This window comes from Plecotus auritus (genome assembly GCF_963455305.1).
Source record: "Plecotus auritus genome assembly, chromosome: 2".
NCBI classification, from domain to species: Eukaryota; Metazoa; Chordata; class Mammalia; order Chiroptera; family Vespertilionidae; genus Plecotus; species Plecotus auritus.
Genome location: NC_137771.1, coordinates 18,890,441 through 18,904,284, shown reverse-complemented (window position 1 = coordinate 18,904,284; position 13,844 = coordinate 18,890,441). Strand labels below are relative to the sequence as shown.

Genomic DNA, 13,844 nt, shown 5'->3' with positions numbered 1-13,844 from the left:
GGTGAGGCCCGTCTGCCTGACTCCAAAGCCTGAGCCTCCCAAGATGCCCCCAAAAGAGCTCAACCAGGTCCAGCCCCCAGGGGTGGGAGGCCGCTCTGGGACGCTCGGAGGTCTCAGGATAAAGCCCACGCACTGCTGGTGAAGAGGCCTGGGAGGAGGCAGCAAGAAGCCAGAGTCCCTTGGAACCGCCTCTGCAAATGGAAGGACCCCGAGTGATGCTCCGGTCCACACCTCCGCCGTTTCATGGGAAAACGGATGCCAGACCAGCATACGGGCTTCCGACCCCCCCGTCCAAGGCCCTCCCTCTGCACTGGGACGCTGGGGCAGTTGAGCAAGGCCCAGGCAGGCTGGTCAGACACACACAAGGCCGCTCTGTGGCATTCAGAGAGCACGTTTATTTACAAAGCACTTTACAAACATCAGCTTTTGCCTCCCCACAGCCCCCTGCGAGGTAGGTCAGTAGTCATATCTACAGTTTACAGATGGGGAATCTGAGGCACGGAATGGGGGTGTGGCCTGCCCCGTTTTAAAGAGATCTTCCCACCCACCCCATCAAAAAATAAACAGGAAAGCACTGATCCTCCACCCCAAACACACCTTCTTCCTCTGAACTCTCGGGGTTGGGAGCACCCCTCATCTAACAGTGCTCTCTCCCCAGTTGGCATCCTGATCAGGAGCCACAGGAACCTCAACCCCACGGGCTGCTGTTCAGCCTTATTGTTCATACTGTCACTGGCCCAGGCTGAGCAGGACCCGGCCAGGGAGGTCGGAAGTTATAGGCAGAGGCGCCTGAGGTGGTGTCTCATTCTGCAGACATTGGGTCAGGCAGGGAAGGGGCTTCACATCGGCAGGGGAGGGATGCGCAGATCCTGGTTCAGGGAACTCAGAGCACAAGTCAGGGAAGCAAAGGTGGGAAGGATCATGAGCAAAATTTCCCAGGGGCTACAGGGCGCAGCGGTGGAGGAGGGGCTGCGGTTCCCCCTGAGGAACCTCAGTCTGATGTGCCCACTGGCAAATCAGGGCAGAGCCCAGTCTCCCCAGGACCGCAGGGACTCGGCCAGATGGGATTCTAGATGCCAAAGCCCAATGCACTCCCTGCTCATGTCGAGCCATGCTGGGTGGAACCTTGGCCTGGTACACGTTCCACCAAAGGCTGGGATACAGTCAAGGGGCTTGAGCCTGGTCCCCCAGAGCAAGCAGTTCTGAGCTCCTATCACTCTGCCAGGCAGTGCCAGGCCTCTCGGCGCAGGCCAGCAGGACCCTACACAGGTGGGCTGGGCTGCAGCCTTGCTAAGCTCCTCCTTGGCCCCCAGGCTGCCCACGGTACATTTGGCGAAAGGCCCTGCCAACAGTGAAGGCAGCACCAAGAAGGCCCATCACCCACTCCAGTGCCTTCCCTAGGGGTTGTGGTTGAGCAGAGTTGGGGACACAGGTCTTCCTCTCAGTCGGGATGACGGGCCTGGCCCTGAGTGCACAGTGGGTGCTCCAGGCCAGGGGCCCCCGCTATCTTGACTCCAGCCCCTCCAGGTACTCCAGGGCCATATCATAGCAAAAGTGGTACTGATCCTGGGGAGAGGAGAGAAGGAGCCATGAGCCTGGGGGGAAAAGGACAAGCATGAGACCTGGCCCGTCTTGGGGAGAAGGGGAAACAGGGGACACATTTTGGCACCACAAGACTAACTGTGGGGGACCCAAGGCCCAATTGTGGGGACGAGATATGGGAGAGTGGGTACTGAGGGGACTGGCTGGGCATGGAGGTGGGAAGTGGCTGGGCACAGGGGACATGGCACCTCACCAGGGTCTCCACCATATTGGATTTGTAGTTCCTAAGCGTTTTGGCAGCAAAGAAAACGTCCACCAGGTTGTGGCAGCGAATCATCTCCAGGACCGTGGCGCAGGCGCAGAAGGTGCCGCTGCGGCCACCCCCATTTCTAAATGAGACACAAAAGGTTTGGGGTAAGGCTTGGGGGAAGAGGGTGAACTCCAAGGTAAAGAGCAGGGCCAGGGTCTGGGAACCCAGAAGGGAGGGGCGGGGAGCCCAGAGGTGAGGGCAGGGCCAAGGAACCCAGAAGAGAAGGGAAGGGGAGGGGAGGGAAGGGAGCCCAGAGGTGAGCAGGAGCTTAAGGGGGCGGAGTCTGGGCTAAGACAGGCATCCAAAGCTGAAGGTATCTAGGAAGACAGCCTCCAGGAGACACAGCTGATTCTGAGAAAGGAGGAAGGCACACTCCCAGAGAAAGAAGAGACAGCAACAGAGGAGGGCAACGGAGCAGCAAGCAAACCCAGAGAGCAGGATGGAAAAGGAACACTGAGAACACCGGTCACCCCGGCAATGCAGACACGGCTACCGACACAGGTGCACCCTGAGTCTCCACAGCCTACCCCCGTCCCTCTCCCTCCGCTGTTCCTGTAACACAGGGCATGAAGTCCTCTCGGGAGATGAGGGACTGGACAGGCCCTCAGCCCCGTCTCTAGAGTCTCTCCCACTAGAACTGAAAGCCCCTGAGAGGCAGGCCAGGCCCGACCCGGCTCCCTGTCCCGCATCCAACACACCCAGCCCGGTGCCAGGAAGGGCCAGCAAGTCTGAAAGCAGCAAACGAGTGACTGCAGCAGACAAGAGGGCATAAATGAATCATGGATGGGGCATATGAGTTAATTAATTAGTTAGTTAATTAATTAATGAAAAGGTGAAAAAAGTTATATGTGAGCATTCATGAACAAAGACCAGAAATCCATTGGCTTAAAAAGTGTACTACAGGATCACAGGACTCCCCGGGGCCCTATTACATTGGCAAAGTCAAGCGTCACACATGGAGCACTGGGCAGTGCTGCAGGGTCAGAGCTGACTTAGGATCCTCCAGGGAAGGCAGGGCCAGGCGTCTGAAAGCCAGGGGCTTTGGTGTCAGTCTTGAGGCCGGCCTCTCACGCTGGACCTTTCCCTCACGCTCCCCGCCCCCTCCCGCCCCGAGGCAGGCCCGCACTCACAGGCAGTGCACGACTGTGCGCCCATCCCCGCTCTCCGCCTGCCACCTGTCCACCTCGGCCAGCAGGCGCAGGAAGGCCTTCTTGGAGTCCGGTGTGTCCCGGTACGCGGACCAGCGCAGGAACTGGAAGTGCCGCACCAGCAGGTGCCCCTCCTGCAGCTGGGGGTGTGGGCAGCCAGCCAGGGGGACGTGAGCACCGGGGTTACCAGGCCCCCGGTGACCTCCAGAAGGTCCTCACAGGCCACACCAACCGCCACCCCGGTTCTCATCCTGGGGCTCTCAGATCACTTACCCTCGAGATGTTCTGCACCCGGAAGACACGGGCCACCAAGTCTTCGTCCGCTGTGCCTGACACAAACTCCACCTCCATGAGGCCATACTGCTGCCGGCCCGGCTCCGGCCAGTACTGCAGGCACGGCTGGCGGCACGAGCAGAGACGGGCGCTGAGCAGAGCCTCCGGGCAGCTGCCTCTCACCCACCCCAACCTCCACACTTGCGCTGGGACTCCCACACACTCTGGCCCACCCACTCACTCCAGACTCCTCTTCAGAGTCCATCCTCTCTCCACCACTCACCCACAAACGGCAGTGCACACCTGTCCGGTGTGTTTGCAGACACCCCCGGGGTAGCGGAGACAAACCCTTCCAAGTGGGTGCCCTGGTGCTCTACAGCCACACCTCACACACCTACACAGGCCGCCTCTCCCAGGGGCGGCCTCATCGGCCTTCCCATCCCCGCAACCCCGCCCCGGGTCTTCTCTCTCACTACTTCTGCCTTCCAGCATCAGCTCAGAGGTCGGATGGCCCTGATGCTGCGACACAGCTCAGCCCCTGCCCAAGACCACTCCATGGAGTCAGGGACCTAAATGTACCCCCTCCAGGCCACAGACTTGAGACAGCAGAGGGACAGAGGCGGCAGGGCCCCCCCAACATACACACAAGTGCTCCAGGCTAGTTGGTCCCAGGCCCCAGCTTCTAGTCTCAGCTCTTCCTTATTCTGGGCCCGTTTTTCTGCCTGTGAAATGGCCCCACGCTCCTGCCAGACAACACCAGGCTCCACTGCTTCCTTTTCTGGCTACACCCGTAAGGAGACGGCACTACCTTCCTCTCTCAGCCTCGGGCTCCGGCAAGTCCGTGCATGCAGGCCTTTGCACGTGCTGCTCCCTCCATGGGTCACTCATCCTCCAACCTCAGAAGCAACCCTCACGCTCATCATCTTCATCCCTGCCATGTACTGAGAGCCTCCTGTGCACTAGACATGGCCCATGCTAGGCATCCTACCTCTGTCTGACATGGTCCTGACAATAACCCCATGAGATCACGGGCGCTCTGATGGTGCCCATTTCACAGAGAAGGAAACTAAGGCTCAAACTATTTCCTAGATCGAACAGTCAGAAAGTAAGGAGGCTGGAACTTTTTCTGCCTCAAAGACCAACTCCCCCCCCCCAACCACCCGTGATGGGCAGTTTAGTTCAGCAACTAATCGGCTCTGGAAGGCGGCAGCGCAGAGTAGGGGCACAGCTCTGTGCTTCCCAGCTGTGACCTTGGGTCTTAATCTTCTCACCTGAAGCCCGTAAGTGCAAAGCGGAGTCCCTGGCACAGCAGGTACTTAATAAAAAGCAGCTCTTTTCAAACCCTTTCCAGTCTGACAATCTCATTTACAGACAAGGAAACGGAGGCCCCGGGAGGGAGCATGACCTAAGGTCACTCAACCAATAGGTGGCAGAACTGGGATCCAACCCCTGAGTTTCGGGATGTGCCCCTGAACGCACAGCAGCGTGGGCAGCAGGCAGCCAGCCACGGCCAGCAGGGCCCTCACCCAGGCGGAGTTGGACTGGTGCAGCTGGTTGAGCATGACGATGGAGGTGCACCCGTAGTCGTAGACCAGCCTCCAGAAGTCAGGCGTGGTGCTCTGCAGTGGGTGCAGGGTCACGATGAAGGCTGCACTCCGCGTGTAGCTCTGCAGGGAAACCAGGACTCAGCAGGGCTCGCTCACCGCCACCACACAGCCCGATCCCCTGCCACTGGCTGAGCCTCTCCCCCCTGCCCACACAGCTGCGCCCCACAGGACCACGCTGCCGCCACTAGCCCACTTCACAGGCTGGCCAGTACACGGAGGCCTCAGTGGTCAGGGTGAGCCCCCAGATCTCTCTAGAGTCCAAGCCTATGGCTCCAAGGAACTAAACAGCAAAAGGTCCCCAAATGTGTGACAATGGAAGCTTAGGCCTGGTCGGCAGAGGCTGGCCAAGCCTGCTCTCTGCCTCAGGGCCTTTGCTCGTGCTATTCCTATTGCCTAGAACAAATTTCCCAAGTGTTTACATGGCTTTCTCCCTCCCTTCTTTCTGGTCTTAGCTTAACTGTCACTTCCTCCAAGAGGCCCTCCTTAACCTTAACCTCATCAAAAATAGCCACGCATGCAAGCCCCCAAAACCCACATTAAGTATTTCTTATGCCTGGTTGATTTCTGTAGAGATTACCAGTGTCTGACATTCTGTTGGATATTGTTTAATAATTGCTCACCCCATTCCCCAAATGCAAAGGTCAAGAGGTCAGAGATTTCGGAGTGTGGCCTGTACCCAGCGGCCCATTCCCACCCAGGGCCAGGGAGCCCCAGTGTGACCCTCCCCAGCTCAGAGACCCGCAGGACCCTCACAGAGCCTGGTGCCCAGCCCAATGTGCAGATGGGCCCCCTGAGGCCAAAGGAAGGTCACAGATTCCTAAGTTCCCATCCAAAACTCTCTAGCACCCATGCCACCGCCCCAGGACCCTGGCCCCCTCAGCCGGTACATGCACACCCACCTGCTCATGCATCCCACCAGGCTGAGTGACAGTGACTGGTGGGCCCCTCTCCAGCCTCTCCCTCAGTGGCTGGGGCTACTCCTCCCCTTGCCTTTAGCTCACACCAGGAAGCCCTTGGGAAGCAAGCACGGGGGCTTTCCCTCTTTAGAGAAACTCCCCTGTCCCCTGCACTATCCTGCCAAGGGACTCTGCCAGGAGCCAGGCCCCTCTCCCTCATACCTGCTCTGAAAAAGCCTCCCTCTCCACGCCCCTCATCTCCATGTGGAGGGACATCAGTGGTTGGCAAACCTGTCACTGGCCCACCTTCCTGCATTCCTCCCATGGCAAGTTTGGGACAAGGACTGAGCATGCTCAGCTCAGCCCCTTCCCCTCTTTTCCCAGGCCAGCCTGTCCTCAGAAAGTGTGCGATCAGCTGCCCCTGCCACATGTAAAGGCCTGTCCCTGGTGGAAAGGGGTGGCCTGTGGCTGTGCAGCTGTATCCAGGACAAGTCTGCCTGACTCGGGAGTGAAGGAGGAGCCAGTCCTTAGCCACATGTCGGAAGTCACATTCTCTGGTTAGATCCAGTCTGTCTCCTGCACCCACCTCTCAACTGGTTCCCTTTGGGAGAGGAATGAGGCGATGCTCACAAACTCTTCCCCCCTCAGACGGCAGCATCTTGGAGTTACTCCTTGGGGACTAAAGCCCCTGTTCTGCTTGCAACACCCAATGCAGGAGGTGGCGCCCCCAAGCTTGGAGCAGGGGAAGAGGCTTCTAAATGGCTCCTGAGCCCTCAGACCAAGCCAGGTTGGGGCCAGGGAGCAAGTCACCAGCCTGGGCCATGTCCTGAGACCAGCTCCTGCTCGATCACCCCAGCACAAGCTCCCCTGGCTCCAGACTCCAGATCTCAAACCCCAACCCCAAACCCTTCTATCCTCCCAGCCAAAGCCCCCAAATCACTCCTACCCCAGGCTCTGCTTGGTCCAATCCTGCAGCCCTCCCTGGACTCCGCCACCCAACCCCGTCTCAGGCCAAGGGTAATACCTGAGGGGGAGACTGCCTTGGATGTCCTGAATGGAGCTCATTGGGGATAGAAGAGTCACCCCTGAAAGGGCAAAGGGTCCCAGAACCAGAGCCCTCAGTTCTACTCCCTGGCCCTGGTCGTCCCCACATGCAGGGGGTAGGGGGCAGTCCCAGAGCCCACCCCACGCCCGAGCCCTCACGTCAGTCAGGGCCGCATTGATGTAGTTGTTGGGGTCCCCATCGGTGGAGATGAGGAAAGGCAGGCAGCGGTCCGGCGGCAGGACGTCCATGCTGCGGTTCTTGTCTCGGTTGCGGGGCAGCAGGGCGATGCTGCACTCCTCCACGTCCAGCGGCGGCGTGACAGAGTTCAGCGTCTATAAGGAGTGAGAAGAGGAATGGCGGTGGCATCCAGCACTTACTGGGCCTCCTCACAGCCCCGTGAAGGAAACTGGGCTGAGTTACTCATCCCATCTCTGACTCCTACGGCACTGAGGACCTCCAACACACACACACACACACACACACACACACACACACACACACACACTCACTCACAAACCACACCTACATACCTACATACACCTACACATACAAACTCCTGCCCCACCTGGAACTCTTCCCGCAGCTGGGAGGAATTACTCTGAGGGTCAATACGGATCATCTCCTTATAGGTAGCCTTGAATTCACTGACAGGGATGGTGGTCTCCCCACACAGGCAGGCCTCCAGGATTGCATCATGGATGAAGATATACTGCTCCTAGAATAGGAGATAAGAATATGAAGAACCAGGAGGGGAAGAGAAGCTAGAAATTTGGGGTGGAGGCAGGAGGAAGCAAGCTCAAGGGTGAGGCACAGTGTGCTGATGTGGAGTTCAGCCACGTGTTACTACAGCTTGGGCCAACCCTACTTGAAACAACCTTCATGGGTACATTCACTTATATTTCATTCCTATAACAACCCTGTGAGCAGCTCTGATGGTGAGGGGACAGCCCAGAGTCACATCTAGCAAAGGTACAGACAGGTCATATCTTGATTGCAGAACCTATGACCTTGGCCCACCGCTACTTGACCTCACCCAGCAGGACACAGTGGAGTGGAGTTTGGGAGACCCTGAGAGGTTGGCAGGGATGGGAAAGAACAAGGGGGAAACCTAGGAAGGGGAAGAGCTACGGACACCCTTCTGATGCCAGCATGCAGGACTCGAGTCCTGGAGAGGGGGCCGCATCCCCTACCTCAGTCTGGATCATGTTGACGCGCCGGGAGCAGAGGGTCTTCACACAGTTGTAAATGTCCACGACACCCTCACACTCGGCCATGTCCAGCATCACATCCAGAACGATGTAGCAGCCTGTGCGGCCAGTGCCGGCGCTGGGAGAGAATGGCCCAGGCCAGGTCAGGGCCTTGGGAAGGGAGCCCAGGTCCAGGGGGGTGAAAAGAGAGGTCCCGAGGCACCTAGCCATGTCTCCACCACACAGGGGATGGGGACACAGACAGACCCCCTCCCTGGGCAAGGACGAGCCAGGGAGAAAGCCTCTGGAAGAGTTTTGGTGAAAGGTGGTAAGGACAGAGCTGGGGATGGGCCTTGGGGAAGGAGAGAAGGAAAAGGGGTAGGGAGAACGCAGAGGTGAAACTTAGCAACTTTGATCGGAGGGGAGGAACAAAGGTGATGCTCAGAGCTTATCCAAGACTGTTCTTGCTCCTGGATAGTCCTCCAATCTCCTGCACATCCCTCAAAGCCCCACCCACTCACAACCCTTCCAGCAGACAGCATTCTTTCATTAAAGCACCCTTCCTGCTACGTGGTCATTCGTTAAGTGACTGTCTCCCTAACCCGACTGGGAGCTCACCGAGAGCTCGGCTGAGTCTCATCTGTCCCTGGGATCTTCTTGCTGAGCACCAGGTAGAGCAAAGTTAAGGGCGGGGCGGAGGGCGGGGAGGAGGCAGACAAAGATGACACCAAGATTTCAAGCTTGAAAATAGTAATATTGAAGTGTTGTCAGGGACATATAGCAACTGGGTCCCCCATACACTGCTGGTGGGAGCTTAAATTAGAACAACCACTTCGGAAAACCAGCGGTATCTACTAAAGCTGAGTGTTTGCAGACAGCAGTTCCACTCCTACACACATAACCCACAGAAACGTGTATGTATGTTGGCCACAAAACATGCAATAGAATGTCCTTAGCAGCACTATTCCTCTAGCTCAAAACTGGAAACCACCCAAAGGGCTATCAACTGCAGAACCAATAAACACAATGTGGTTTATTCATCCAGGCGAATAAGATACGATATGAATGGACCTTGGGGAACGTAAGGTTGAGGGAAAGAATTCAGACACCAAAGAGCACCTGCTGTACGATTGATTCCATTCACACCAAGTTCAAAGACACGCACCACCAACCTATGGTTCGGAAGTCAGGACAGTGATTGGGTCAGGACGGTGACTGGTCAGAGTGGGAGGAGGGGGCTCGGGGCCTCTGGGTGCTGGTAATGTTGTTTCTTGATCTGAGTAGTGCTGGTTATTTCACAGGTGTGTGCAACTTAGGAAAATTCATAATGTCATATATACACTTATCTGTGCATGTTACTTCAAGTATATTATTCATGGATGAAGTTTTATTCTAAAAAGATGGCATCCTAAAGAAACCAAAGAGAAGCTGACAGGGCAGGCAGTGGCGTGAGCCTGCTTTGTGGCATCGGGGGAGCTGATAAGAAGCCAAGGAGAGGAGCCAGGACAAGATACAGAGGCCCAGGGGCCATGGGACAGAGGTGAAGCTCCCCAAGGGGGTGTGGGGGAGGGAACAGTTGGGGAAGGAACAGGCCAGGGCACTGGGCCTCCACTTAAGAGGAAGAAGGAAGATGAGCAGAGGAGGAAGCGGAGCAGAGAGAGAAAGGACAGTTGGGGTCACAGGACCCAACCAAGGCAGGAGTCAGGACAGCTGCGTAAGGTGGGGGCCAAGTGGTGAGGAAAGTTCCTGGGTTTGGAGAAAAGAAGAGAAGGCAAAGTCCTCCCAGCACCTGGGCCACACCTAGCACGGAGGCGTAGGTGACGCTTGCGGAACGGAAGCAAACCGAACTTGACCCTGCCTAGTGCCACCAAGCTCAACCCCTCTACGTCTCTGGTGTCTAGGCCAAGGGCCTTCCCGGGTTTTGGGAAGGACATGAGGGTGCCAACCTTAGAGCCAAAGTTCAAAGGGCCCTCTCTCTCGTTAGAATGAACGCCCAGTGTCCTGTAGGGACCTTGAACCAACCCCACTCCCGGCCTCTCTTCTCCTGGACCCCAGCACCCCACCTGCAGTGGATGACAATGGGCCCAGCGTCAGGCGGCGTAGAGGCCTTCACGCGCCGGATGAAGGCCAGCAGCCCCGTGGCGTGGTAGGGGACGCCGTGCTCCGGCCACGCTGTGAAGTGGAACTGGCGGACCTCGTGCCGGGCAGAGTAGCCTCTCTGGGGAGACAACAGTAACTGCAGTCAGTCACCGCGGGCATCCATCAGACACTTGCTGTGTGCCAGGCCCTGCGGTGAGCAGGATCTCAATTATTCCCAATAATAAACTTAGGGGTGGGTGCTGACGTTCCTTGTACAAGCGAGAAAACTAGGGCTCATGGAGGAGAAAGCCATTGCCCCAGGTTAGCTACCCAGGACTTGGGCGGAGTCTGCCTGACGCCTGCCCCTGCACCACTGAACACCTACCTCTCACACCAGATTGTTGTTCTGACTCTGCTCTCAGTCTAAGACTAAGACCAGAGGGGCTTACAGAGGTTCAAATGGGATCATGTATGGGAGGACTTGTCCACTGGCCCTGTGGCCTCTCATGAGTGATGTAACCACCCTGAGCCTCACTTTCCTTGTCTGCAAAATGGGGCTAATGGGAAACGCCTAATCCTAGAGAGCTTTCGGGGCTGAAACAGCATGTGTAACACTCTCAGCCGAGTCCAGCACAGAGTAAGACCAACAACCAGCAACCATCACGTCATCTTCAGTACCTCGACTTCCTTTGGAGTCGCCAGCAAAGACAGCTTCTCACCCGATCACAGTGCTCCCAGCAGGTACCAGGCAGCTGCCTAGTGAGAGGGCAGCGATGCCCTCCTCCCCCCTCCTGCTCCTGGGATGGGGGAGGTGGGGAGATGGGCTCTGCCTCACCCCGTCAGGCACCCCCAAGTAACCAGGTGACAGGAGACTCACCCGCTCCAGGGCAAAGGTGCGCACAACATATTCTGCTAGCGTCTCCGTCTTCACCAGCGTGATCTTGATGTCCCCGTACATGTCCGAGTCTTCTGGCCAGTACCGCGAGCATTTCACCTGGAGTCCCCACGGGCAGGCTCAGCGGGCTCTTCGCTGCCCCCTTGGCCTGCCATGCCCCCTCGCCCCACAGCCCGCTTACCCTGCCCACTTCCACCAGCTTGGTGATCATGACGATGCTCGAACAGTGCTCCTGCCACACCAAGCGCCAGAAGTCGTAGACCATCTCGGGCTTCGGCCCTGGAGGCACAGAGGGTGCTTGTCCCTAAGGCAAGGTCTCCGTCCAGGGCCAGCACCCCCACTGCCCGGCATCAGCATTCCCGGCCAGGAGGCTCCTGAGTCCCCAGGGGGGCTTCATGCACACACCACCCACACCCCCACCCCCACCAACTGCCAACTCAGGCCTGGGGCCGGGTAGAATCAGGAAGGGCCTGGCTGGAGACCTCGGTGATCTTGAGTGGAACCCAGTAGGCAGAGCTGGAGGGCCATGGCCCAAGTGTCCAGAAAGGATGGACAAATGGACAGTCGGAAGGAAAAGACACAGCCAGAGGGACCCAGGCGGCCCTCATACTGAGGCACAACCCAGAGCTCGGAGGACCGAGCCTGGCTAGCCCCTTTGCATGCACCACCTTGGGGACAGACAGATGGACAGGGAGCGACAGATGGACTGGGCATATCAGGGAGACACAAGCACAGGCAGGTACAGACTGACAGCCAGATTCCAGAAGATACAGCCAGATTGGGGCTCAGACAGACAGACAGACACAGAAGAGAGACAGAGAGTCAAGCAGCTCGGTAGGGAAGACAGAGAGGTGGCTGAGGGCGTTCAGCACACGGGGGCACACGGGCAGACGTGCCAGGTACCTTGAGTGGCTATGAAGTGGTTTGACCTGTGGTAACCCTGGAACGAAGAAGAGGGAGCAGTGAGACCTCAGGGTCTCCTCCACCCTTCTCTCCAGAACAAGCACCCCCAGTACTGCCCCACGCTTTCCCCAGGACTTCCTGTCCCACCGGTCCCCAAGCAAGAAGGGAAAAGCAGCTGGGACACCTGTGTCTTGGGTCTAGACCAGTGGTCGGCAAACCGCGGCTCGTGAGCCACATGCAGCTCTTTGGCCCCTTGTGTGTGGCTCTTCCACAAAATACCACATGCAGGTGTGCACGTAGAATGCGACTGAAACTTCGTGGCCCATGCACAGAAGTCGGTTTTTGCCTCTCAAAAGAAATTTCAATCGTTGTACTGTTGATGTTTGGCTCTGTTGACTAATGAGTTTGCTGACCACTGGGCTAGACCCATCTTTGCTGTGTGAACCCAGGGAGGACACACTCCTTTTATGGGCTTAGAGGGTCTCCCCATCTTAAATTGGGAACAGTTATCCACAATCTGCTGACAACCCAGCTATTGTTTGGAGAAAAATAAAATCCAGGGTGATCCTGCCCTGTCCCCCAAAGCCCCAGAGGCCCTAAGTAACCCCAGACCCAGGGCTGGGTCTTGTCAGCTCTCCCAGCCCATGTGAGGCAACCAGACGGGACAGCGCCCCATCTACTTCAGTCACCCAGAGCTTGGGGGCCCAGAGGAAGGCTTCAGGTTGGGAGCAAATAAACGCGGGTTACTCATGGTTCTTAGATAAATATTTTTTAAATCCTTAAAATCAATAATAAATTTTGAGACCCTACTAAGGCCACATACTGTGCTAAGCACTTTACCTGAATTATCTCCCACTAAAGAGATGCCAAGAGCTACTTCATCCTCCAAGCCCAGGGCCCTCAGGCAGCGAAGAGGCACTGGCCAGACCCCACCCCTGCTTCACCCCTGCCTCACCCCGGCCTCTCCCCTGCCCCAGGGCCACAGCTGCCCAGGAGGTCCTGCCCAAACGAGATACCTAGGGTATTACAAGGGCATGGGATTACATATAAGGAGTACTGAGGGGCTAGAGCAAGAGAAAACCACCAAGGTCACTTGTCTCAAGTTCATGCCCTCCCTGAACTCCTCCACCCCGGGCCCAAGGAGCCCTGGAGTCAGACCACCAGGGTTCAAACCCCAGCTCTGCGGAGCTCTTGCTAACTTGCGTGCCCTTAGGCAAATTGCTTCACCGCTCTGTGCCTCGATGTTCATGTCTCTACACACAACGGGAAAGACTCCAGTATGACTCCTCGGGCTGTTGTGAAGACTGAAGTAATGTATGTCAAGGGTTTGGCGCCAAGGCAAGCTCAGTGTCAGTACTTCATCAACATAACTATCATTATTACGACTACTTCAAAGGTCAAAGAGTATCTTTCAAGATCCAAATAGTGTGGATGTCAAGAATTTCCAGGGCAGAAGGTGGTTTACTGTGAGCTTAACAATCTTATCCTTGGAGCCAAGTTGACCTGGTTCTTGTCACAGCTCTGCCAAGTAGTAGCTGTGAGACTCTAGAGACCAAAGGGCACTTCTCAGCGTCTCGTGTGCACCCGAATCTCCTGGGGATCCAGCTAAAAGCCGGATTCTGCTGCAGAAGGTCTGGGGTGGGGCCCGGAACTGTGCATTTCCAACCACCTCCCAGGTGGTGCTGATGCTGGGCCTCAAAACACTTTGCGTAGCCAGACTCTCAGCCTCTCTAAGCCTCTGTTCTCCTCAGCATAACAGGAGACATGCACCTCAGAGTCCACAACAGAGTCAAAGACGCCAATAATGAAAAGCTGTCCAGACTCACTCAGCCCTCACTATTGGAATCCTCCCGGTCTAGCCTAATTCCCTTCTGGTGTCTCCCGAGCCATTGCCTCTGCTCTTAGTCCTCAGCAGAGCTGCTGGGCAACTGGGGTTAGAGGGGAGGGCCCAGCAAGGGT

At 57.0% G+C, this 13,844-nt stretch overlaps 1 protein-coding gene across 6 annotated transcripts in view; it reads right to left on the bottom strand.

The window, feature by feature from the left end:
- Positions 1 to 374: 374 nt before the first annotated feature.
- PTPRU (protein tyrosine phosphatase receptor type U) overlaps positions 375 to 13,844 on the bottom strand; it is an 83,407-nt gene continuing 69,937 nt past the window's right edge. For 4 of the 6 annotated variants that reach the window (XM_080654176.1, XM_080654177.1, XM_080654178.1 and 1 more), the window contains 12 exons: positions 11,886 to 11,922; positions 11,164 to 11,261; positions 10,965 to 11,081; positions 10,072 to 10,226; positions 8,012 to 8,147; positions 7,387 to 7,536; positions 6,980 to 7,153; positions 4,800 to 4,940; positions 3,274 to 3,399; positions 2,983 to 3,140; positions 1,796 to 1,931; positions 375 to 1,566 (listed from right to left, as the gene is read on the bottom strand). In XM_080654176.1, the coding sequence (XP_080510302.1) occupies positions 1,504 to 1,566; positions 1,796 to 1,931; positions 2,983 to 3,140; positions 3,274 to 3,399; positions 4,800 to 4,940; positions 6,980 to 7,153; positions 7,387 to 7,536; positions 8,012 to 8,147; positions 10,072 to 10,226; positions 10,965 to 11,081; positions 11,164 to 11,261; positions 11,886 to 11,922 (1,491 nt within the window). In that variant the 3' untranslated portion in view covers positions 375 to 1,503. The remainder of the gene's footprint in view (positions 1,567 to 1,795; positions 1,932 to 2,982; positions 3,141 to 3,273; positions 3,400 to 4,799; positions 4,941 to 6,979; positions 7,154 to 7,386; positions 7,537 to 8,011; positions 8,148 to 10,071; positions 10,227 to 10,964; positions 11,082 to 11,163; positions 11,262 to 11,885; positions 11,923 to 13,844) is intronic. The other 2 variants (XM_080654180.1, XM_080654181.1) reach the window with 1 other exon arrangement.